At 40.4% G+C, this 26483-nt stretch overlaps 1 protein-coding gene across 8 annotated transcripts in view; it reads left to right on the top strand.

The window, feature by feature from the left end:
* LOC135934257 (uncharacterized) overlaps window positions 1-25840 on the top strand; it is a 56045-nt gene extending 30205 nt beyond the window's left edge. For 3 of the 8 annotated variants that reach the window (XM_065475866.1, XM_065475859.1, XM_065475863.1), the window contains 12 exons: window positions 5127-5586; window positions 17552-17815; window positions 18434-18607; window positions 19160-19339; window positions 20024-20227; window positions 20986-21132; window positions 21214-21333; window positions 21861-22020; window positions 22241-22366; window positions 22775-22995; window positions 23089-23205; window positions 23937-25840. In XM_065475866.1, coding sequence (XP_065331938.1) covers window positions 5127-5586; window positions 17552-17815; window positions 18434-18607; window positions 19160-19339; window positions 20024-20227; window positions 20986-21132; window positions 21214-21333; window positions 21861-22020; window positions 22241-22366; window positions 22775-22995; window positions 23089-23205; window positions 23937-24176 — 2413 coding nt within the window. In that variant the 3' untranslated portion in view covers window positions 24177-25840. The remainder of the gene's footprint in view (window positions 1-5126; window positions 5587-17551; window positions 17816-18433; window positions 18608-19159; window positions 19340-20023; window positions 20228-20985; window positions 21133-21213; window positions 21334-21860; window positions 22021-22240; window positions 22367-22774; window positions 22996-23088; window positions 23206-23936) is intronic. The other 5 variants (XM_065475865.1, XM_065475864.1, XM_065475862.1 and 2 more) reach the window with 5 other exon arrangements.
* Window positions 25841-26483: the final 643 nt, after the last annotated feature.

Raw genomic sequence — 26483 nt, 5'->3', positions numbered from 1 at the left:
GGCGTCTCTCTCTGGGTCTGGGTGAGATCCACCGCCGCCGTCCGAATGCCCGCAGACAAAACACGCTCATACTCACAGACGTGAAATCTCGGCAAACAGAACGGACGCCACCGTGAAGCAGAGAGGCTTCAACACAGGTTACAGTAAAATCTAGACACAAATATTGAATTTGGAGGATAATTTGTAGTTTATCCGAGACCTGCACGTACGTCTAAAGTGTACTTTCCTGAAACATGACCACATCTTTGGATAATTCATTTCGTAAGTTCTACACAGTTATTCTTCTTATTTTATTTTTAATGCTAAAATTATTACTCATAAAGTTTTTTAATGCCTAAAATACGTCATAATTCACGGCAGGTCCAGCTTAATCAAATGCTTAAAGAGAGGCATGTGGAGTAAAAAAAGTCGCCGAACGCCTTTTTGCTTTCATGCTAAATTCCTCTGCTAATTCGCTTAACATTCTGCTACTGATGAGCAAGAAACCAATTGTTTTGTGTCTTCTTGCAGCTAAAAGAGTTGGTTTATCGATTTTTAATCGCAGACAAGCCGATTTAATTGAGGTTAAAAACACCTATATAAATCTGAGAAAGCAGTTAAAATCCTCGACACTGATTGGCTGACGCAACGCGCATGGCAGCAGCTGCTGCGCGATTTACAAGTTTAGTAGTGTTAGCTGCATTGCTGAGGTTAAGGAGCTGCTGATGCGTTGTTGCGGTAGTTGATCAGCGTCGAGGATTTCCCGAGCAGAGCCTATATAGCTGCCATCTCCTATTTGCATCTTTCCATTCGCAGTTAAATCGATTTAAAGCAATATTTAATGTCTTTTTGCTGTTACAAATCTATAGACCAACTCTTTAGCTGCAAGCAGACACCAAACAATCGATTTTACGCAGAATGGTAAGCGATCTATGAGTGCTATTTAACATGGAGTTCTTAAAACTTCCCCATATACCCCATGGCGAGACAGTGCCCCAAAATCTGTCACCCCTATTGTCGCCTCGGCGGGTGGATCAGCTGGTCGCGGTACGGAGACCTGTAGGGCGACAAGGGTTCTCACTCCTTCCGCGACTGGCCCCACCCCAGGGCAAACGTCAGGTGAGATTCATTCACAACACCCTGAGGCCATTTTAGCCAAAGGTTCACCTGGCAATGACCCCTTTGACGATGAGCCCCATTTCAGCGAAGCAGCTCCTAAACGAACAAAGAGGAAAAAGACGCCGATGCCTCGCCGCCTAATCGACCACAATGTTGAGACAAATGACGGCAAAGAAGAAGAGGAGCACGCTGAGAGCGAGGTTCGCACGCCAAAGCAAGACAAAACGGGAAGCCCGTTCCTGAGAACAAGATCCCAGAAACGAGCAGCAGCAACAGTTCAACCAAAAAACTAAACCACGGTAGTCGACAGTTAGATCAATCAAGCAATGTGAATGCACCAAACAATCCTGCTTGCAGTGACAACAACTATAATCGAAAAAGTCAAAACTTTAAAAACCTCAGTATACTTTCGCTTAACGCGCACGGACTTCATGACAGCGTTAACTTCAACCTCTTTTATAATTTTATTTATGACCTTGAAAGCAATCCTGATATTATTATTATTTGTGAGCACTTCTTGGATAAGTGTGAAATTAACTCATTCAAATTACCAGGATACAAACTGATCTCTAACTACGCTAGAGCCAAAAAGAGAGGCGGAGTATTAATTCTATTAAGTGATAATTTAACTTGCAAAGTTAAAACCATCAAGTTGAAGTCCATCAATTTAATTATTGAACTCTGTGGGAACAAATTAATTTTTGACAATTCAGAAATAACCGTCATTGCAGCTTATAGACCAAGCAATCCCAATGCAAATACTAACCATGAAATGTTCTTTGAAACCCTGCAGGACTTGTTGGAAAAAAATAGAGGTAACGGTAACTTCCTACTTGCAGGAGACCTAAATGTCGACCTTTCCGATTTTATAATACCAACTAATAGCCACTCCCGCAAATTAATTCAAATTTGCAAATCTTTTGACCTACGGTTAATTAACCACACAGGTGCCACCAGGCGACCAAACAATTTTGTAACTGGAACCCTAATTGATCACATTTTCTCAAACATGGCTGAAAATAGTTCGTATGAGATATTAGACACCCAATTCTCAGATCACAAGGCTGTTCACGTAAACCTTAAGGTTCCCATAACCAGACAAGTTGACACTTTTGTATTTAAACGAGTATTTAACGATCAAAACTGGGGAAAATTCGAAAGTCTTCTGCTAAAGGAATCATGGCTATCCGTTTATGAGGCTCATGATATTGACACTATGAGTGATACTTTTATGACTATATTGTTGAGATACTTTGAATTGTCATTTCCCTTGAAAAAATACATCAACAGAGCAAACCAAATGAATAAAATTGTGTTATCCGAATCAACAAAGCGAATTAAAATTGAATTACGCGAGGTGAGCGAGTCAATTAAATGTGTCACCGACAAAAACCACAAAGAAAAACTTAAACGCGAACTAAAATCATTGAAAAAGTATCTTAGCTTTTGCATTAACTCGGAAATCAAGCAGAAAAATGACAAAGCGATAGCAAACTCTAAAAATAAGAGCAAAACTGCATGGAATATTGTCAAAATATCATCACAGTCAATTAATAATGAACACAAAATTGAATCACTAAGGCTAGGAAACACTGTAATCAAAAACCAGACATCAATCGCGAATACTCTGAACACGAACTTTGTTGTCAAACCACCGTCACAAGGTACAGACACAAACCTTTACAATATGAGAGATCCGCATATAGCAAACCAATTCAATCTAACTCCAACTAGCCCCGCGGAAGTTTATAGTGTTATTATTAACTTAGTAACAAAACACTCTGCCGGGTGGGATGGCATTTCTGTTTACGTTCTTAAAAAGATTGCTTTGTTTATCGTAAATCCACTCTCCCACATGATAAATACATCTCTTGTGTCAGGTAAATTTCCGGAAAATATGAAGCTATCAAAGATAGTCCCAATTTACAAAAAAGGAGAAAAAGACGATCCCTCCAACTATAGACCAATTTCAATCACGTCATCACTGTCTAAAATTTTTGAAAAAATATTTCTAGCCCGACTCGACCACCATTTCTTCGTTAATAATCTTTTCAGCCAAAATCAGCATGGCTTTAGGAAGCAAAAAAGTACAGTAACTGCACTTTTTGACTTCATAAGTAACATACATACATTAATTGACGCTAAAGAGAGGACGAATGTCATCCTCTATGACTTCTCCAATGCATTCGGGACTCTTTACCCGCAACTCCTTCTCCAAAAGCTGAAAATATATGGGCTTTGCAATAACTCAATTAAATGGCTAGAAACGTTTTTACTAAATCGTAAGCAATTTGTTCAACTCCGGGTATTAGACCAAGACAATAACACATACCGTGACGTGAACTCGACACATATATCTTCTCACATGGGCATTCCCCAGGGCACCACATTAGGTCCGACTGGATTTAATATCTACACTAATGACATTGATCTGCATATTGTAATTGCCACTTTATGTTTGTTCGCGGATGATACGAGTCTCATTATTAACGGACCCTGCAACAAAGTAGTAAACGATAGATCTAAAATAGCAAATGACCTAATTGTTGAGTACACAAAACTGAACCATCTCACACTGAACGCGAGTAAGACTAAGATACTACAAATGCATGTTTCCCAAATGACAAATGTGATAAATCCCCTTATAGAAATTAACAATTTACAAATCGAAGTTGTAAACAAAAGTAAATTGCTAGGAGTTATAATCTCAGATACCTTGAATTGGAACGAACAATGTGATTTAGTCAGCAATAAACTTAGAAGTGTGACGTATCTTTTTACCGAATTAAGAGACAAAGTGTCTAATGGTGTATTAAGACAGATTTATTTTGCGTACGCCCAAAGTCATATCCTTTATTCTATTATTATTTGGGGCGGGTCTACGTACCTGAAAAACGTTTTTACCGCACAGAAAAGAGTTGTAAGGGCAATGGCTGGCCTAAGATACTGGAGGAAAAATACTGCCCTTGACTCATGCCGACCATTGTTCACTAAATATGAAATTCTTACGGTATACTCATTGTACATTTATGAATGTATGAAATTCCTGGTCAAGAAAAGAGATAAATTTCCCTTGGCGTGCGACAAACCCACTTCTGGCCCATGCACCAGACTTGCAGCCGCAAACTCTTCCACCAAAGATCTCTTTGTAAAACCTTGTTCATTAACCATGTCGGCTCAAAACCCGACTATTATGATAGCGAGGATATTCAATACCTTACCAGCTAGAGTTAAACTACTAGAAGATGACCAAGAATTTCTAAAAGCTGTTAAACGAATTGTGTATACCTACCAGTATTACGACATGGCAGAATACTTTTCCTGTGAATTTCTACTGTAATGTTAACAATAGTCTTAGTTTGTATTTAGGATAAGATTGACGTATTTTAATGAGTCGCCCCTGTACATATTGGCTCAAAATAAATATAAATGATAAACTAAAACTAAACTAAAACTAAAAAAAATGCGTTCGGCTACTTTTTTACTCCAATGTCACTCCTTAAAATTTTCTGCTGAAGGTTTATGTTATTAATGTGATCATCAGTACTTTTTCTAGTGACAGTATAGAGGAAAGGATGCAATTATTAGTTTAATTTTTGTCTATTAATTTTTTACCGCCTTAAAGCTATTTAGTGCTAAGGATTTAAACTATACCCGATAATTAGGATAGCATTGCCTCTCAGATTCTGATCTCTTTCTATATACCTTCCTATCTATTGGCTACCTCATTATGAGTGTATCAAATCCCGTGTTTTAGGAAAATATTTTTAGTTAATTTAAGATTTTTATTCATATAGAATGAAACAAATTAAAAAAGATATGTAACTTGCGTAGCAATCACGTATTTCAATTAGAAACGCGCAAAATTCGTACAAATTGGATAAATTCTTTCGGACAATATTATCTAATGACAATTGAACGGACACCTGTTTTGAAGCCTCTATAGCTTTGTATATTGTGGCGAAAAGCGCCCCAGAGAGTGGACGGGCTGATCATTACATAACATGTTCCTCGTGTGCTGCTTGCAGGCAGAACAGCTTCAGCAGCAGCAATGTCGGCGAGGGCTCGCCGAATCGCTTGTCCCTTCCCGTGGGGTTGCTAGAACATGGCATCGTGGACAACGGCGGCGGCAAGTGCCACGCCCACCAGCACTCGTGCTGTCCCGAGGAGCAGCAGCACCAGTGCGGCCCCCAGTTCGGGGGGCCGTGGTGGGTGTTGACGCCAGTAACGATGCCTGCAGTCGACTGTCCGTGCGGGACGCACGACTACATGACCCACCAGGCGCCGTTGGCGCCGCGGCCGGCGGCGCCGGCCGTGCCGTGGACCGGTTCGTCGGCCACCATCACCGAGGCAGCCTCCACGCCGGCAGTGCAGAGTCAGCAGTGGGCCATCGCGCCCTACAGAGGCGACATTGCCCAGCAAACGGCTCACTCCAAGTCGACACCCGCCCTGCCCGTCAACGGCACCCCCAAGACGCCCAGAAGAAGGGTGAGTCGGCTTGATCTTGCCTATTTTCTTGCCCGTTTCGGCTCTCATGATCAATAATTGTTTTATGATAATAATATGGTAGATTTGATAATATTTCCATAATTCTAGTTCAAGATTAATTCCAAATCAATAGACCATGTCGTAAAAATATTGTATCGCAAGGGATGTTAATTTTATACCTTTTTATTTTACAACTATTTCGTTTCAGGATATAATGTGCAGTTGAAAAATAAAACCTCCATTGATTTGATGGCAAACAAAGCATTATGCAAGCTTTGTTTTGCTTTGTCAAAATATTTATTTTATAAACTGAAAATAAAGTAGATTACAATTCATTTGAAAATGAATAAGGATTAATAAAAAGCTCATTTGAAAGCCTGATCTCAAACGCAGTCGAACGGAAGCAATAATTCTGAAGGCAACGCTTTTGAGCCCCTTTAAAGCAGCGCAAATACCGCCGCAGAACCTTTCTTCTCCTGCAGACCGAAAATCGCCAGATTAATAAGTGATTTGGGCACGCAGCCGTGAAACTTCCCATCCTTGTTCACAAAAGATACTTTCTTGTGCGGCCACGCTTGAACCCTTTGAGATGAATACACCATGTCGGATAATTTTTCATTTTTTAGAAAGGATCCTCCTGCTCGATATTCAGAGCAGAATTTTAGGGATGTGTTAAATCGTTGTCTGAATAAAGCTTACAATGATCATGAAAGCGTCACATAATGTAAATTAAATTACAATATTTTTTTTAAAGAAGTTTCCTCCAAAGAGAGTATTTAAAGTAGATGTTTACTCGCAGCCTGTATGGTATGAAAATGGAGAAGCGTTGCCAAATTTTATACCATACTCATGCAAATTTCGCTGCATGCAGATTGAAACCAATTTGTATGGCAAAAAATGGACATCCGCTATGTGTCATGGCCCAAAAGCACTCAGACATGAGGCCATTCAAGCGACCAAACAGACACACAGGCTCTCGCAGCAGGAATGCTGGCCTTTGAAGGACAAAAAGTACAAGAAGCGGTCGGCAGCACCTCTGTGTGTCATCATTTCTTTTTTGTGTCCCGCCGGCAGACATTTCATTCTTTATCCTCTCATTTCAAGTGGAAACGCTCTCTGGCTCTGGTTATGACAGCGTACTTTTGTGCTATTATTTGCTTTTGTACCACTGCAGTCAGCCAGCCCATCATCGCCGCGGCGGCGAATTACCGCCGCCTCGTATCACCCACCCTTCTGTACACACATACATACTCGCGGCGGCCGCCTGCCAGCCAGCAGCCAGCACGCCGCCCTTTCTTCTCATTAGGGAAAATGCACGGATATTGACCTTTACGCCGGCTCTGCGCAATTCCGGCCCGCTGATGAAAAGTTGCTCGGCCGTTTTTCCTCAAAAATTGCCGGGCGGCTGCATTTTTCATTTACCTTTTGCCAGAGAGGGGTCGTGTAAACGATTTTCATTTCTCTCTCGCTGTCTCTGTGAACTGAAAAAGTGCCGCGGATTTTTTATTTTGCCCCATCTTTTGAAATTTTTATATGCTCGCCACTCTTTTTAGCGTGAGGGAATACAGAAGCTGCTTTTCTGATAATAAATGCGGACGTAAATATCCACTGCATGAATTTTAATGTGGAAAAGGATTTATGACTGACTGCTCTCATATTTAGAAAATGAAATACTGTGTCATCCATTATATTTGCTCTGAGAAAATACTTTATAATTCCTCTAGTACAATTTAGAAAAGAGCAAAAAACAGTTTGTTTCTTTAGTGCCCATAAAAAAAGATAATAAAAGCCAGGAAAAGTAAAAGAGACAAATGAGATCTTGAATCTTTCATAAGATAGAAAGAAACTCAAATTTCCTTAAGTTTGATAGCTTCTATTGAATTAGTCATGTTCTTATCTAGAACAATTCGCTTAATTACCTTTTTAAAATGCTTTACAAAGCCAACCATCATTCATTTCGTTGCGCAAATTCTTATTCTCCAAGTCCACAAGCATCTCCAGAATAAAGTATACAGTAAATTTTATTCGTGACATCTACTGCCGTGGCTGTAAATCATGAAACGTGTTCTGCGTCCTACTTGGACTCGAACACTCCAATACATTAGCGAGAGATGCTGGGAGCTCCAATTTAACCCTGTCGCAAACAATAATTGGAGTTGAGCTCAATTTCGAGCACAAACAAGCAACTCACTCGATGTGTGCCGACGAGCCGCTGGCATCACCCATCGCGATCAAATTTCCGTTTGTTTTGGCTCCGCCAGCCAACGGAAAAGCCATGCTCAATATTTGCACTCAGTCTCGGCAGCTGGGGCCAATTTTCGCGCACACAAGAAGCCCAGCCAACAAATGCATCTGATCGGAATCTGTTTATAGCCTAACTTTTGATTAAATTCTTCGTAATTTTGCATTGGAAATGAATGTTTTGACTTTGATTGGTCTTCGTATTTTTTTCTCAAAGGTTAAAATGATTGGTGCATGAAATATTTCAATAGAGGCAAAAAGATCTGTCTGCAATATAATGAGTGTCGTTTTGTCGAGGCATTGCAAAAAGTTGGAATTGGTCTTGGCGTGTGCATTTACATGCATAATGTGAGAGGCTGGCTATTCGCAATGAGCACTGCACGTATAGCACAGCCTCGCAGACAAACGGCAGATAATTGAATTCCATTGTGATTGAATTAAGTAAACTCGAGTCAGGTACAGATCCAACAAACCCGTGACGGCTGCTGATTCGCCTAGTTTGAGCATTTGCTTGCGGCAGCTCGCGATTCCATGCACGTTTTTCCAACGTGCGCAGAGTCTCTCTCTTTTCCAGCGCACAAAGTCCAACTTACGAATCGATATTTCAGCTGCATCGCGTTATTTATTAATCCGGCCGCTCGTCATCTTTATCCGCTCTTTCCTCCCGTCGTGCTCTGCTCTCCTTTCCGTCTGCGCGCATCGCCTTTAAGAATGTGTGTGTCTGTTTTTGTTGTGTGCCGTTTCACCGCCTCGCTCGTCTTAATGAGCTGCCCGCGAATTTATTGCCCAGTTTTACTCGGCGCGCCAGAAAAGAGCAGCTCGCTCTGCCGAGAGCAAGCAACTTTGTGTAACTGCGAGATAAGCGGTTTAAAATTCCCGGTTGGTTCTAACTTTACTGCGATTGTCAGCACCCTTGCTGCCGAGTTCGAGCGTAAACTACAGTGGCACGGCCGACAGCCCGCTTGAATTGTATTCAAGATTAGTTTCATTTTCCTCGAAATTGTTGCATAAGATATGTTTGTGATGCTTTCTACGAAAAATATGTTTAAATTGGGAAAAATGCAAAGTTTGAAGTGGAAATTTTATATTTACTTACGCGTGAACTGGTAAAATTTATATGTAAACATCAATTTAACATATTCTAAAATTAACTTTCCCCTGAGCCAAATCATTCAACAGCGAATAAGAAAAAAATTCCCTTCATGCAATTTTTGGAGATGGATAGATTGCCTTCTGCATTACCTCTAGAATACATTAATCTTTAAATTATAAAATAATTTATTCCTATTAATTTAATAAAATTTTAAAATAAATCTATGAAGGTTTGAATAAAAATATATATCATTTTACTTTTTTATATAGCTTGTGAGTTTTAATTTGAGGCAGTTTATTCGCACGGGAGGAGAGTGGCAAAGTTTCACGAGATTTGTTCACTTGCTGTTCATTTTCATCGTTCTTAAAACTTTTAGTGCAGTCGATTGTTCACAATTTATACTATGGCGTTGAATTTTGTTTTATCGGATTATGATGCTGATGAGAACAAATTTTCACTTAAAGCCGCCCTCCGTTAGTCTACGCGTGGAGCATCATTCCCTTTCATTCTTGACAATCCAATGTTCGATTGAGATAAACTCCATCCGAGAATACCTGAGACGTGCATCGTCAATTTGGAATCGCTCTAAGGCACAATCTCGTGCCGGGATTGTTTCGTAAGTCATGCGTACGGCAAAAATTCGCGAGCAACGTCGAAGCCTTTGACAAGAAATTCGCTCCCCGAGGCGTGCTTCACTATTCCTTGCACCTTTGTGCGCTGCGACATTCCGCGCAAGTTTCGCGCATTTTACGAGTGGTTAGGTCGATGGTGAACCGGATAAGGGCTTTAAAGGACAATCACACTTTGAAGCCCGCGTTCAGCGCTAGCGGAAAGCCTTTTTGCCAGTTTCCGCAGCAGCAGCAGCAGCGTTTAGACCATAAAATGGTTGAAGCAGACCGAGCAGTTGATTTGGTCGCTTTAACGCGCACATGGCCGCAGAATTATGTATACGAATTCTTGGCGGTGTGACAGTTGCACTAAGCAACGATTTTGTCAATAGGTTCAATTTGGGTAAAATTTAATTGAAACAATTCTTATGATGAAAAATAATCAGACGTTTTGAGATTTTTATTTTCCTCAACATATTCCAATATTTCAATAACCAATAGGTCCAATTGGTTATTTTCTTGAGAAAATATTTCATTTCTATATATTAATTAAAATGAGCAATATTTTTTATAAAAATGTATGACAATGTTTTATTAATACAATCTTTCTTCTTTGGAACAACTAAATTGTTTTCCATATCAAAAGTCTTAAATGCAATTGCAAAATTGCGATATTTAATGATCAGAACCGGTTATCAGCGTAAAGTAACTATATTGTAAGTTAAAAAAATGGTTCTGTGACAATTTCATACACAGTTATAAAATTTTCTCTCACTCAATTATAACGTCTGGAAAACCCTTTGAGAAAAATCGATTAGCCAACGTATAACAAGGCAAATGACAAAAACACTCTCCCTCTCCCCCGTCGCGAATTTGGCGAATAAATCAGAGCTGTAGGTAATTGCCATCATTCATCCAAAACATCGCCTGAAAGCAGTCAACCGGCGATATAAGTTAATAGTCGAACACGAGACTCGGTTTCCCCCGCGCTGAGACGCGCGCGTGGTTCACGACCCGATGTGAAAAGCACGCAAACTCGCCGCTCGGTTCACTTTGGGGCTGTGTGACCCTATGGCACAGTTGCCGCGCTCCTCGCGTAGCTGCTAGTGTGCCAATGAATATAAATTACCATCTCACAGAACGCGCGCGCGCGCGCGGCCGCCTTATCTGCACGCCTATAAAACGTTGTGCCAAGCAGAAATGTAATTTGGTAAAGAGGGGCCCAATTTGGGCCAGAATTTGTTCATCACGCGCGGCGCTCGTCCCGCCGGCTTATTTAATAACAACAAAAACAGCAGCGATCGCCATGCTCTTATCAATTGCCGGAACAGCGCACTTGCCGCTTGTTACTCCTTCGGTTAATGTGCGCCCCTTATCACCGCCTCTTCTCGTCCTGCTCGGTACTTCTCATTTGCCTACTCTTTCCCCAACTACTTAAGAAACTTTGTTTTCGTTTCCACCATGCATACCCGTCGAAATAATTAACAATTAAGAGTGCGAAGCCGGAACACCTAATCGGTTTTGCTTCGCAATTTATTGCACTCGAGCACGATATCTTGCGAAACGTAAAACAATGAATTTTAATGCTCGCTTGTACGGTCCTGAAAATGATTTTTTACAAGGTTTTAACTTATTAAAATTACTATACTTTATATTCAGCAGTAAGTTAGAAGAGAATGGAGTTTTAACATGGCTAAAAAGATGAAGTTTGGTATAATGGTACAATTTTATTTCCTATTTTTAACCGCAAATGTCAGAACGAAAACTCGAGCATTTATCAAAAATAAAATTTCTGACACCCGCACTGAGGAGAACAGGTATTCTAATTTCATTTATTTTCGTCTACTCATAATTGTCAAACTAGGACCCATTTATGTCCAGGTACAATACTTATGGCGATGGTAGCCGAATATTATTTATGCAGAGAGGTATGATTTAAACTATCATATATTCGCAAGGAATAATAGGGAAACTCCCCAAAGCCATCCATATTCCATCTCTTTTTTTCTGAAATGGATTTTCCACCCTGTTCGGCTTTTCCCCAGACAACGCACCAGACTCCATTCCTTTTGGGCTAAAAAAGGCAGATTAGGGCAGCAAAAGGGAGATAGAGAGGACGAGAGAGAGAGAGAGAGAGAAAAAATAAATTTCTCGCTGGAGCTGGCACTCTCGTCGAGGATTTGCAAAGGAAGATGACAAATTTGGTATGCGCACAGCGACGAGCCTTTCTTTATTCCGAGCAGGAAAGAAAATTATGTGACATGACAATTTTATGAGGAGCAGAACGGGCTCGTAGCCGGAGGGAATACACCACGTATTTATACGATAGCATTTCCATATCCTGTTTGGGGTAGTTACCCCGCAGGGACGTTTATTACCTTCTTTATTGGACCCAATTTGACCTCTGGAAAATGGAAATTCGGCGACCGTTGTGTCGAGGTCCGAATGGCAGTTTTGGTACTAAATCGAGGATAAATGAACTGTAAATTTGCTCTAATTCTATCTCATCCATTCCATCATATTTTTTTACTGGTCGTGAAAGATCTGGTGAAAGGGCTTATTTTATAGGAGTTTTTGAAGTACGCATACCACGTTTACTTCATGACTCTCTGAGTCGGGAGTGTGGGACTGGAAGTTATGTTTTTGTTATCACTCGTAAACCTCTGAAAGATACACCTTTTTAAATATAAAAAACTTACCAACTGGTATTATTTTAACTTTTGAAGGAAATTTAATTCATATTCATCATCTATAGACTCCACTTAGTGGGAGATTTATGAGAAAAATACAATTTCAAAGCTTCTTTTACTTTTAGTTTCATGTCAAAAGATTTCAAATCCTCAAACAAATTACAATCGACACGGAGAAAGTAGCAAAAAGCTTTTACGCAAATGAAATGGATCGCGCTGAAAGGATAATGACACTTAAGCAGCATTCAGCCAATTGGCGCTAATTGGCGAACTCACATTTTATTTTTCAGAGCCATTAGAGCCAACTGAAAGCGACGATTAATCCGCTGTCAGTGCAAATCGAGATAAATCGTCCACTCGGCTTCGGAGCGAGCGGGCGAGAAATAGTGTTTGTTGTTTCACATGTTTTACAAATACAATAATGGACCTGTGCCATCGGCCGATGGGCACTAATTAATAAAGCATCGGCGGCTAATAAATCAATCAGGATCGTTTTTCTACAAGGAGGCTCGCTCTCACGCACTTCTTTCAAAACTCTGCGGTCGGCTGTGCCAGAGGGTGTCGCTCGTTGAGGCAGAAAAGAAGAGAAAACTCTTCTGTTCTCTCGGGGCTGAGAATAGAACCCCGCTCGATCGCAGAGCAAACAGAGGCCTCTAAAGAGAGATACGCGGAGATTTTTGCTGAATTTCTGTGCGTGTTGACCATATGTGAGAAAACAGATTCACGTTTGACATTTATTTTTGGATTATTTTCACCTATGTTTTTCGCCAGCATGTGTTTGTTTATCATATAATTATAGCAGTCAGGGCGGCCGAGCATCAGACAAAAAAAACACACATGGCTTGGAAATTTCTGAGCAAACCCGTTTGATTCTCTAGAGAAAGAGTCAACCATCTACTTTTAGACGCCGCGAATCTCTCTTCGCGAGATCACTGGGAGAACAAACAAAAGGGAGAAGCACGCTCACTTAATAAATGAGAGAGCACGAGTAGGACTGCTGAAAAGCCAGCAGGTAAAGCAACTTTTTACATTCGGGTTGTTTCAGCCAACCTTAAAATAAATATGGCCAGGAGGAGGGCGGGATAAATAAAAGACTGCTTTCGGCATGTGTGTATTGTCCTTAATGTTGTTGTTTCTGACGAAAACTTGTTCGCTCTGTGGCAAGCAATAGGAGAGAATCGTCGGCGATAAATGATGCCCTTTGTTTTATTGCACTCACACAGTGCGGCAGAAAAGAGAGTGGGCCACTTATTCGACCCGGTAATTCTCGTTTTTGCGACAGCGTCGCTGCTCGCTCTCTGTCTGCTTTTCCCTGGAGCAGCATCATCAGTAATTAATGACCTGCACGATAAAACGTTCGTTGGCTGATTTTTTTTCCTCTAAAGTAAATAATGATAGCAGCGCTGGCCATAAGACAACTTTTGCAAGCAATTATCCCAAGGTAAATTTGCAACTGTCAAACCGAGCGGATTGTTGTCACTCTATTTTTTTAATTTCCTTTATTTGCATTACACAGCGGTACAAAAATCGAAGCTTCTCCATTTCTGTCCGCGCATTTACAAATGAGTCTTAAACAACAAAATAATTAATAACAATAAAGAAGAAACATAGTGTTAACATTTCGTTATGTTTGTGTAACAAGCGAGTGTGTGTGTTTTGCTACATTTGATGCTCTGAAATTGAGATATTCATCATAAGTATAAAATTTGTTAGCATAAACAAAATTCTTTAACTGCTTTTCGTATTCGTCTAACTGCTGCTCGCCCCGAATCTGCTCAGGAAGTTTATTATACAAATTTAGCATGTAAATTTTTGGATTTCGAGAAGCCGCCGCTGACACCTGGGAGGGCACAAAATAATTATCTCTGGAGCGAGTGTTGTATCCGTGCACGTCACTTTCAATTAAATTTGATTGATGCAGGGCAACAATTGATAATTATTTGAATTGCTGGATGCAATAAGCAGTAGTTGATCCATGAACAATTTGTTCTAATCAAAAAAGGACCTTGCTACAGTAAAAATTCAAATTTTCTCCAAAATTTTCTAGGCTTGACCACATTTTCTTGGCATATTTTAATTCCTCTCGTCGAGATCAGTCCAACGGCGTATGCAACCTTTTAGGGAAACTCTTTGCTGTGAAATAAAATAATATTTCAAGTAAGGAGACAGTCCTCACCATTTGAAAAGCATGCTAAATTTGCAGCCAATTTTCTCAAAAATATTTACAGTCAATTTTGTTTTCAACTGAATCCTAAGGGATGAGTTCATGCATTGGCAACAAGGATTTTCCAGGCTTTTGCAGTATCAATCCTCTTCAAAGGATGCAGTTGTTGAACTCCAAAGCAAAGATCAATCTACTCTAAGAAGAAAAACACGAACACGTATAATTAAAACTAAAGTAATTTGACCAAGACACCCTTCCCTTTAACGTAATTTGAGCTGTAAATCGATTACTCCTATTCCTAACATTTTTTTATCACAACAAACAATAAGAGTGAATTTTACTTAGCTGGATTAAGTCAGAAATTGCATAATTATATTGTAGACCACCCGTGAATTACTTCCCTTAATCCCAGGTGAATGCGAATATTATGTGCCGCACCAATCAACTCACTCAGTGAAGCCATGAAAATAATCCTGCCGCGAGTTATCATAAATGAACGTTACTCATAAATAATTCATCGAACTGAAAGTAAAAGGGGCAGCATGTTGTGGGCATGGTTTTATCGCAGCACTTTTCCCATCCGGAAAGGACATGCACAGGCCTCGTTCACTGCGACGGCCAAGCTGCTGCAGGATAGGATGTTTACGACGACAAGAGACAAGGAGGAACAGTAGTGCCCCTGCAGAGATAGCAGGCTATGCAGCACGTGTGGTGCATCTGTGCGGCGGGGTGCATAACCTTCAACTCGGCTGGCGAGGGGAGCGGAAAATTTATCCGCGTTTAAGTGGTGAGCGACTCGCGTGTTAATTTTATTTGGCACGCCTGGAGAAAGCAATCCGTGCGGAATAACTCCATTGATCCAATTTGTATTCATGAGAAAGAAAGCTTTGGACCAGAAAATGCAAGTGGAGTACTGTATTTCTACATAAAGGCTCTGGGAATTTTAAAAACGCGCGTTTGGCAAGATAACAAAGGGCATGTTTGGCGGGGAAGACAGTAATTTTTAAACTAGACTTTTGTAAAAAATATGGTATTTTTATTTTGTGCTTGAAATTCATTTAAAACTTGAGGTTTTGTAAAAATTAATATGTTGTTTGGCTTACTTTAATTCGTAATACTAATTTCTATTTTGTGGGTTTGTGCACAGCATAGAAAATATTTTATTTAGTTGAACAGAGAGAATTAGAGGTAAATTGCCAATAATAACGGAGTAAAAAGTTAAAATAATTAATAATGATTTTCTATAGAAGTTTATATAATCATGAACAAATTAATGTATGTTTTAACTAACCTTAGTAAATGTCACGTCAAATTGAGCCACTAGATTAACGAATTGATAACGTGACGAGGAAAGTTTCTTAATTCCATAATTTAATCGGCAACCAGAGTCAGAACTAGAAAAAAAGGACAGATCGTGACTAAAATCCATAAGCCGAAAATGCTGTGTTTCTCATCTGAAGAAAGTATGGGTGGGTATGTATATAGACTCAGTTTTTGCTCTCATTTTGACGGCTGCACTAAAACTTTGCAATGCAAATTCTGGTTATCACCATAACCGGGGAGTCTCTGCTCCCGGTGTCTGCAGGACGTGAAGAAAATTTAATTGCGGTAATTTATGTGCTCGCTTGGGAGCACAAATTTTATTTCCGCCCCACAAAACTCCTTTCCCAAATTTTGCACTCCCATATTCAATTAGGGAATTGGCCGGCCAGACAAGCAGCGCGTTGCATTCGCTGCAAGCGAGAGACGCCTTTTGGCACGCGTGGCGTCCGCACAAATCTCGCTGCCGCTTCCTCCGTTGGCCTTCTGCCTGTGCATAATCAAATTACACGCCCCCCGAAACCTGCTTTACGACTGGTGAAGCAGCCATAGCGGGTGGGTGCGTGCATTTTAATGAACAAGTCGGCCCGAATCGCAACGAGACTCACTCGCCAAAAGTCGCGCGAGCGATTTATGGTGTCGGCGAAGGAACAAGCTTTAAGGCGGTTTTCTTCTCAATGGGCAAAAAGCCGCCAGACAAACGACTCAGCGCCCAAGCCGTGGGAGAGGAAGTTTTCGGGGTGGAAATCCTTTTGGAATAAATTATTGAAAGTAGACTGAACAGGATTTACAAAAACATGAGGTTTATAGCCGCTGCTTTAAGAAAATGAGCAATGAATAAATTCAGAGAGCAAGAATCTAATTTATAAACTTAAGTCGTTGATCTTACGCATAGCTTCCGTTACTGTGGCAAACCATCGAGGTTTATTTGTTAAAGAAAAAATTAAACTTTTCATCTCTTGCGTTCATGGAGGTTGAAGTTTAGGGTAGAATTTGCTAGGATCTGATAGTTGTAATTTGGCATCCCCTTGTCATTATTTGTTATTAAAAATACTGCTTGATCTAAAACTAGTGAAGCAATTTATTTCTGGTTCTAATTGATTGGGTATTCATAAAAGATTTTGCAAATGGTCACAGACCAGCAAAAAAATAGAATAAATTAACAGCATTTTGTTCATCAACATAGCTTTAAAGTAGAGCATTAGAAGCCAATAATTATCAACATTTTGCATTGCTGACTATAGTAAGTAGTTCATTGAGTTTATTGTTTGTGAAATTGGGCATTAATTTGTTTCTACAATGTACAATAATCAAATCAGGACCAAGAATCGAACAGCTAAATTTCAGATTTTGTCCAATTTCTCGGTTTTTCGATGATTTTTAGCTTGATTTCGATCCCTATCGTCGCGATCTATCCAATGGTGTTTGAATTACAAGACAAATTTCCCTCCTGGCGATATAAATCATATCTTCCAACAGGGAGACAGTGCTCGCCGCTTGATTAGCATGCAAACTTTTGAGCCAAGTTTCTAAAAAAAAAAATTAAAACTGCTACTTGGGAAATTTTCAAGTTTTTTCCGAATTTTTAGATAGTGTATTCCTAGTAAAAGGTAAAAATGATTTTAACAAAATTTCTGCGAGGTTTTAATTTAAATAGAACCTCTACAAATATGTAGTGACGTCTATTGACACCATTGGAATTTGGCATAGATAATGATTTTCAATAAATCACATCTGAAATGATAATAACCCTCCACACCAATCAGGATCCGAATCGATTTCAGGGTAGGCCGGGGCGTAAAAATGTGTGTCCGTTGCGGTGCGGCATGGTATATGTGATGTTTTGCAGGCACCGCCTCCGCCGCCGCCCAAGCCGACGTGCGAGCAGGTGTCGACGGTATGCCGGGCGTCGAGTGTGCTGTCTGACGGGACGACCCGTCGCTCGGTCACCTTCCATACGGATTCAGTGACTTACATTCCGCCCACGCCGGTCAATCCGGGCCCCCTGCAGCCCGCCACTTACATTCCCTACCAGAACACCTACGCGCCAGAGAACTGCCCTCACGACAACGACCCTCGAACCTGTATCTGTAGTCTGCATGCCCAGGCCACGGTAAGGGTGCAAGCACCCCTTGCTGCGCTGACTGACTGACGATCTGCACCCACAATCACAATCACAGCATCTCTCGCTCTGTGCACCCTCACTAAAATACAAAATCATATGGCTGCTGTTCTCTCTCTATTTGTTGTTTTATTGCAATTGGTTTTTGACCTTGTGATTTCTGATTTCTTACGCAAACACCAAGTTGTTTTGGCTGATTCACTGCACACCGGTCGGTTTGGTTGGACGAAAAGATTCACGAACTCGCCGGCAATGGGGTGTTACTATTTTCTACGTGTTTGTTTTCACTGGAAGTCAAGGAAATGATTTTCAATTCAAAGTGCACCTTAAATATTCTTTACAATTTAGCAAGGGTATATTTTGAAATTTAAAATGAAAATTTTTTGTTATAAACACGTCTCCTTGACTTCTCCCGAACTTATTTTACGATTAACTGCTATCCTCTGATTTCAGTGCACCTGTGTCACACGCATTATTCGATTTTTAAAATCATATATTGTGCTGAGTTTATCCAATATAATTTCGTCGCACTAACACTGCACCAAATTTGTGGATAAAAATTCCGCCAGCCCGTACTTGCTAGTTCTAACGCATCTGTTCTTGTTTCAGTTTGAGGAGAGCTCTGACACCGTGTTGATGGTGCGAGGCTTGCAAAGGGTGCCCGGCCTCTTGTCAAGGGAGCTTATTGATGCTCTAGAAAACAGACTGGGCCCTACGCTGATGCGACAGTCAATCAGAGGGGTTTGTTTACACCAGGCGAGACCGTCAGCCACAGTCGTAGCGGTGAGCGAACGCTTTTTATGAGCTTAAAGTAGTTCCTAGAACATATGTGATTTATTTTACATGTAAAATTTTTGCTATCTTATAAGTAGGTCATTGATGGCTAAAAATGTGTCAACTCTCTGTTGCTGAATTGGTTAAGGGCTTAAAAAAATTCCCATGCTAAACCGTTTAATGGGCTGATTTAAAGTTTATCGATATAGTTTCCAAACACCCTAGCTGTTTTCTCGTTGACTGATAAACATTGCCGGTCATTTTATTATTGTTTTACAGCCGGTCGTATCTTTTTGCATTCGCAGAAAGCCAGTATTAAAACATTATATTACAGTCCAGAATTCCCAGAAAAGCACGCAAGGAAAAACTCGACAGCGAGCTTTCTTGGTTCTTGGCCACGCGTTGCCTTCCTAAATCCACTCCCCCAATTTTCTTGCGTGCTCGGGCGACCAAAAATCGCAACTCGCCGCAAAGCAGCAACGGGGCGAGATAAAAATTTACAACAGGGGCCATGATTCAATTTGCCGGGCCATAAATAAAGGGCAAAATTTCGGTTCCCAGGCGAGCGTCACCGTGATGAGGAAAGATGTTGCGCTGCGACTGCTGCTCACGGGCCTGGAAATTCGGGGCGAAATGTTGCAACTGGAGGAGGAAAACGCTCTGTGCACGACCAAGTGGAGGTCTCCAGACGACACCCCAGAGAACAGCCACGTACTGCTTGTATCTGGGGTGCAGCACCAGGTAAGAAAAATATCATTACACCACAAGAAGTTGAGATAGAGAAAGTTCAAATGAAGCCGGCGCTCAATGATGGTAGCTAGTTCTATTCTGCGTATACATTGGTTTTAATTGGATTCGCCGGCATGGATGTTGTATTTTTTTCTAGAGTTGAAAGTGCTGAACGTCATCAGTGAACATAATATAGCAGAATAAATTTAAAACCTAATTCTATCCATAGGATTTTCCAATGCGTGTTTAAAAAAAAGTGGGTTGATACTTCAGTAAGCAGTCGATCGAATTGACTGTTTGTAAAGTTTTGGATGAATTAAACTGTACATATATAATAAATTCAATATTCACAGTTTGTAAATTTTCTAGATTTTTTTAGTAAGGAAACAGAGCTCGTCATTTCAAAAGCACTCTCTCATATTTAAAAAAATTCTAGTGGAAAATTTTGACTTTAATTCAATCCTCAAGAAGTAGTTGTTATTACATTGGCTACAAGGATTTTTCGGAGTTTACAAGTATCAATCCTCTTTCGTAGATTATTTAGAAAAATCCTAAAACACGGTCTTTAGGAGGAGTGAACACGGATGCGTTTGGAAACTTTAAATATAAATATTACTCCCAAAAGAATTATTTGGGGCTAGCCGGTCATGATAGTGGCACGACCCTCTTTCACAACGCGAGCTCTGCTTTCCGCAGGTGAGTGACGGTGCGGTGCGTACTGCGGTGATGCGAGCGTGCGGCCTCAGGGCCACTCAGGTGCGCAGACATGTGTACAAAGGCGTGGACACCGGCGAGAGAATGGTGCGCGTGGCGCCGCCTTGCATGTCCTACGCGCGCTTGCAAGCCGCCGCCGGAAGCTCAGGAACCATCATTACCGAGGCCGTGGCCGATTGCAGTGTTGTAAGGGGAAGCTCTCTCTCGCACTTTGTGTTTCTTTTACCCCAAACCAACTCACCTGCAGCCGCTTGTAACTCACGTTCTTATTCTCACCAGCAGTTTACTATTTTATTATTTGTAACGACTAACTCGCAGTACTTTGAGTTGCTTGAAGAGAGTGGTTTTATTAATATAAAACTGTCTTTTGTTACCGGGAATCGGTTTGTTTGCGTTGTTGAAGCATTTTATTATTATATATGCGGCTAGACTTTGTTTCTGGGTGCATTTCCCTCCAATCACTGCAATTTGCAATGCTCCAAAGCACACTTAGTATTTGATGCGGGCCTTGTTAATGACGCACAGCACGATTTTGGGCACCACAACTCATATGATTTAACCAAACATCAATTTCAGTTATTTGGAGATTTAACAAGGCTGCGGGCCATTGAATTGCAAGCAACACTCATTGGCCATCGTATATTTAAGTTAACGACTTTGTCCTTTAATGTTTTGAAAAATTAGGTGCAATAAAGTGAACCGCTTTAATTTTGTGGGCTTTTAACAAGTGGTATATATACTGATTAATCAAACAAACAAAATTATAATCTGCCTAATTGTGGCACGTACAAAATCAGGATAAGTAATTTGATTAGTCAAAATGGTGTGTTTTAGAACGGCTTGGTTGCAATATAATATTATGTGATCGTGCTTGTGTGTAATCCTGAATTCACCAACCTAACAACAAGTTCCTATTTAATCAAGTGCAATGAATGAAATTGCAGAATAGCGGCAGTGATTCCGAGTCCAAGTACAGGACACACCTGAGCGTCCAACTGAGAAGACCAACGACCGGCAGTCCCACCGTGGACTGCATGACTGAGCAGAGGACAATTCGAACCGCTTCCCCAATGAGACCAGTTTCTTTAACGGTACTATTTCTGCCGTTATTATATCAGAATTGCCTTTTAGCATACTTTCCATCTTCGTGGTGACCTAACTCTAAATTACAGGAACCAGCCAGCCAATCTATGCTGCTCGATGATGGTACTGACGTGGTCAAAATTGAGACAGTGGGTTGTAAACAACAGGCAACACCACCCACGAGACGACTATCTAGAAGCGGATCACAGGTTGTAAATATATAATGAATATTTTATTTTCACCGGACGAAATGTCTAGCGTTTCAATAAATGATTCCGGTGCAGGGCTGGTCCTTTACTGGACCGGGCTTCCTCCAATGAGGCCCAGCATGTTATTGGAACGCATAGTGGTTCGCTATCAGGGGGTCGTCCATCTCGAAAAAAAATGTACTGATAAAACACATTAATTTTTAAACAAACAATAAATTAGTTTTCCGGAAAATGAATGCCAAATATGCGTAAAAAATGATGTTGATTTTGGGTTTGATAAAAAATTATCAAGGTAAAGAGCAAGCTGTGATTCATTTTTCTGTTATTGTTTGGAAATTATTCGCGTTAAAAAATTACAGAAAATTTAACGGCTTTTACATTCCATCAAATTAAACTCATGCATCAGCCTTCAAAGGTACCCACGTGGCTCCCACAAAAATTAAAATAGAGCTTATATCTTATATATCATCTCGACTTGTGAACAATTAAATTGATTGTCACCCCAAAATAAGAATTTTCTTTGACAGGGTGTTCGTGTCCTCCCACCTCAATGCAATGGCAACCTCGCGCCACCCCCGTACACACCACCTCCAAATCACATCAGGCCTCCAAGCAACCCGCCCCCGCCGCCGCCCCCAGCAGTTCCTACAAGAAAGGCGCCAGCGCCTCAGCCAAAGCCCACGATAGGTATTGACGCTAGAGACTGAATAATACGTTTGGTTTTACTCACTATTAAACCCGCTCTTATGTCTTTTATCAACCTGAATATACCTCAAATTACGTGCTCTTTTCTCTTTTCTTGTGATCTAGACAATGCCCACTCTATTTCCTCTTTTGTACAAATTTGGCAAATTTCCCCATGTGGTGACCATGCGATTTAAGTGTGTGTACTCATTCTTGATGGCAGCTCCAAAACCTGCAGTTTCTTGTGAGTATGCAACCAGGCCACCTTGTGCTCTCCTCACAAGGTTGCATACTAACAAATTGAGCAGGAATACCAGTGGAGGTTTTGATGCAGCTTTGATTTTGAAAGGTAGCTACTCAACTAGTAGAAGTTCCACCTACTTCCTCTCTGCACCACCTTCTGTACATGAATATATACTCGAATATTTTACCAATTCATCATCCTGCTCTCTCGATATAATTATACTCTGTATTTTTTGTTCAGCTTCTTCTACCCTGGTATCACTTTTGTTCAAATACAAATATACCAGCCGCAATTATCAAATTTTTTGGTATTTTTCTAGGCATTAAAGAGCGATGAATTTCGCTCAGTCAGACCGCATGATGAGATGGAACGCAAAATTTTCAGTTACACACGAGCACCAAAAAACTTGTGTTGCAGTTCACCGACACTCACTTTTCCAATTTATACTCTCAATATATTTACAATTTTTCGCCTTTTTGCTTCTTTTGTGACGCCTGAACGTTGACATTTCAGCCATTGAAGCAGCCGTGGTTGCAAGTACAAACAGTAGCGCGGCCAGGGAAGCAATCAGGGAAGAAAAAGAGGGCAAGAGCCACATGCGAAAGAGCAAGAGCCAAGAGGACTCGGGCTCGAGCGCAGCAACCAGCCCAACGAGCAACAAGACTGCCAACAAGAAGCTCAGCCAGAACGGCGGCATCTTACGGAGAGGAACTTCCAAAGAAGGCGAAACGCAGGCATGTGCACTTTAAATTTACCTCTGATGTAAACTTTACTGCAAAAATTGCGAACAGCTTTCCGCTAAAACTCGATTAATGCTTGATTTTTAGAAGGCTCTGTTAGAGCCATCATTGTGGGAATTTTGCGTTTTTCCACATTTGAGTTCATGTAAGTTGCCTCATTTCCGAAAATGCCAAATTCTGTTCTTGGACTTCACCACTTGTGAGGTGCAAAATTGTTTTCTGATTTCCGTGTTTACCACGTGAGAAGTGTGATAACAACACCTTCTGTGCCATATATACTCTAGCCCTCATGATTGTTAATTCGCCCTTGTTACATACCAAAATTTGAACCTCTTGTCAGCATGGTTAACGGAAATTTGGTCTGCTTTGTCCTTTGTTCATTGGTTTGTCACGTCTGTCAAAACACAAAATCTTCGTAATCGCATATTTTTGTGTGTATAATAGGTTTCAATTTGTTTACATTTTCAGTATTTTATTTCAGTAGTGAAGTTGGTGAGATTAATGTAACCAATTTAGTGTTTGTTAACAATCGATTTTTTCCTCGCACATATTGTAACTTAACGGAAATGATACTAATGATGTTAAATATTTGACTGCACTGCAAACCGAATTTATTTTAGGTAACATCACAGGGATGATTGATTAATTTGTGTCTTAGTGCAGTGAATTATTGAAGTATATAGTTGATTATTTTTTTTCAAGAAGTTCAAATAAAATTAATATTTTTATTCAATATGTGCAAGGAAAAAATCATCTCAAATTAGAATAATGTTTCTTGATGGCAATTATTTTACTTCATCAATTTGCATCGCGAGTAACTTTATAAAATGCAATTTTAATTTCAAAAATTGCCGGCTATGAGGTCATCAAGAATCATTGCTCATTAGAGCCACAAACATGACATTTTCTGCAACTAACGAGCAATTAACTTGCAGCCTAACAGCAAAGCCAAGGCGTTGAAGAGCCGCAGCGTGTCTGTGGAGTCGGGCGCGCGCACGTCGGCCCCGCAGCGACGCAAGAACGGCGTGTTTGAGCGTCCGAACAGCGAGGACCTGCTGCTGGACGGACGCAGCAGTATCAGCAGCCGCGAGGGCAGCAACAGCAATCGGACACCCCTGCCGGCGCCTAGCGGCAGTCTGCCGTGGTGCGCGTGCTGGGGCAACGGGTGTCTCTAGGAGTGGGCGTTCGCGCCAGATCCGGGGCAAGGACTTGGCGACGACGAAGATATCATCGAACAAATAGAGATTAATTTTGTAACTGACGAGGACTACGACGGGGAGGATGAGCAGGACGACAAATTGAATAAAACTAGGTTTTACTTCGAGATCCAGATTTAGAGGCAGATATGATGAAAGTAAAAATCTGAGAAAATTGCACAGCAAACGCACTTCACAAGCACAAGACTTCACACTCTTCTATCTCTAACTAGGACAATTTTTAAGAGAGAGAGGTGCAAAATTATTTTGGTTAAAAGTAATGCGTGATGATTGCATATATATACAATATTATAACTTGTATATCGAATTACATTAATTTGCATTTAACTTTTGTATCTAAACCAGAACGTTGTTCAGGTTGCTTCAGTATGTAAAAGTGCAACCTATTTTAACTCTTTTTGTTGTGTTTGTCGAAAAACGCGTAAGTGTTTAAGAATTTCTGTTGAAATTTAATATTCAAATTACTTTACCACCAACCTGCATGACACCGAAAGATTTCGTTCCAATTACTGCTAACCAACATAAAATTGTTTTCCAAAACCAAAATTTACTTTAAAAAATGCAACCCTCTCTGCTCTCAGTAATTTTATCACACCCGCGAGTTTCGTTTAATCTCGCACCTTATTTGAGCTGCCTTCTTCTAAAATGCACTGTGAGTCGATTTTATTATTGTGTTGAAAAGCCTGTACTAGAATCTCACTGCTATGTACTCAATTTTTGCATTCAGCGCCACCTTCTACCTAATTAGTTGATGTTAAGGATGGTAGACACGGGGTACAACATTAGATTCTGATCCTGGTTACTCGCCAACAAGAAAGTAGGATCCAAGTCGAGTGTCTACCATCCTTAGTTGAAGGTATGTTTTTGTGTTTGCAACTTCACTCCCAGGTGCAACAATTATTCCCAGAGCTATACTGCTAATTTGCAAAATGCCTTATCACTCTCGATGTTCAATATCGGGTGGCAAGAAAAATGAAATTTTCTGCTCCCGAAGGCAGAGACTCAAGCAGCAATAGTGTCTTGTTTGCAATAACAATTCCTCACTTCGCAACAATAATTAAGTGCACCTTACTGAACAACACACACAGAGTCATTTGATGTTGAAAAATGCTTCCGGGGAAAAATAGAGGCTCAATTTAAATTGCATTAAGAAGTTAAAATAGCTCACGATAAAAGAATGATAAGAGTTGTTAGGCCTAATGAAGAGAGTTCTTTTGTACGCATGCCAAATGCAGCTTGTTGTACTCATTTTCTCAAGCAAATGGTTCGTTCAGTTTGGAATGCGCCAGTGGCTGGTTCATTTTTCAGCACGGATTTAATAGGAAATGTATCAAAAAGGAGCAAAACTGTTGAAACGAATATTGGAAATAGCCTTTAGATTATATAGTGATACAAAATTGCTACACCAAACATTTACCACCACCCAAATTGCATTTTGCACTGTTGCTAAAACATATTTATCACATATTCGAGGGGGTGAGATGAACGTGTATGCCGAGGACGACTTTTAACCAACGAATTTTAACTGTGGTTGAAACTGCAAGTGGTTTTTACTGTAAATAAAAAATGCATTTGGTTGTAACAAAGTGAAGAAGAGTAATAAAAGAACATGTTTAATTCTACTCGTCTGTTATATTTTAATCCAACATCACCAATTAGTCCAACAAAATTGATTCCTTCTCTATTCAGTCTCAATCTTAACAGGAGCAGGATAAATGTTACAGTTCTAAAATAAAATGTAGAGCATATTCAAATGATAAAAAAATTATGGAACGCCAAGGCTTTACGATTATATCTTCTTGGTCTTTGGTTGGTCAATTAATAACTAAATATTTAGTTTATGATCACATATCACTAGAAATGGGGCGATAATTATATTATATCACACAACCGGCTCTTCAGACCTGGTTTTCATGACAGTGCCAGTCAGATTGCACCGCTGCTTGATGAGCAGTTGCTCCGAGTTGCTATCAAACTGGATCATGGTCGGCGTTTTGCCGTCTGGATCCAGTTTGGCAGTCAGTTCAGCCACCCTTGAGATTCCTCCAGATGTGAGCGTGGAGCACGTACCTTTAGTTCCAACGCAGAGACCCTTTTCGTCAGTGAACATGATTCCTGTGACGTTGGGTCTACGAAGCATACTTTCCATTACTAATTCTAGTTTGGCTTCCATCACTGCAGAGCTCCTGAAAATTTAATAAGGACATTATCAAATGTGTGCAACATTATAGAAAATAAAGTGGCTTATTTACAATGTAGATATAA

Source organism: Cloeon dipterum, chromosome 1 (genome assembly GCF_949628265.1).
Source record: "Cloeon dipterum chromosome 1, ieCloDipt1.1, whole genome shotgun sequence".
In the NCBI taxonomy this organism is placed as follows: domain Eukaryota; kingdom Metazoa; phylum Arthropoda; class Insecta; order Ephemeroptera; family Baetidae; genus Cloeon; species Cloeon dipterum.
This window is presented reverse-complemented; position numbering and strand designations above follow the sequence as displayed.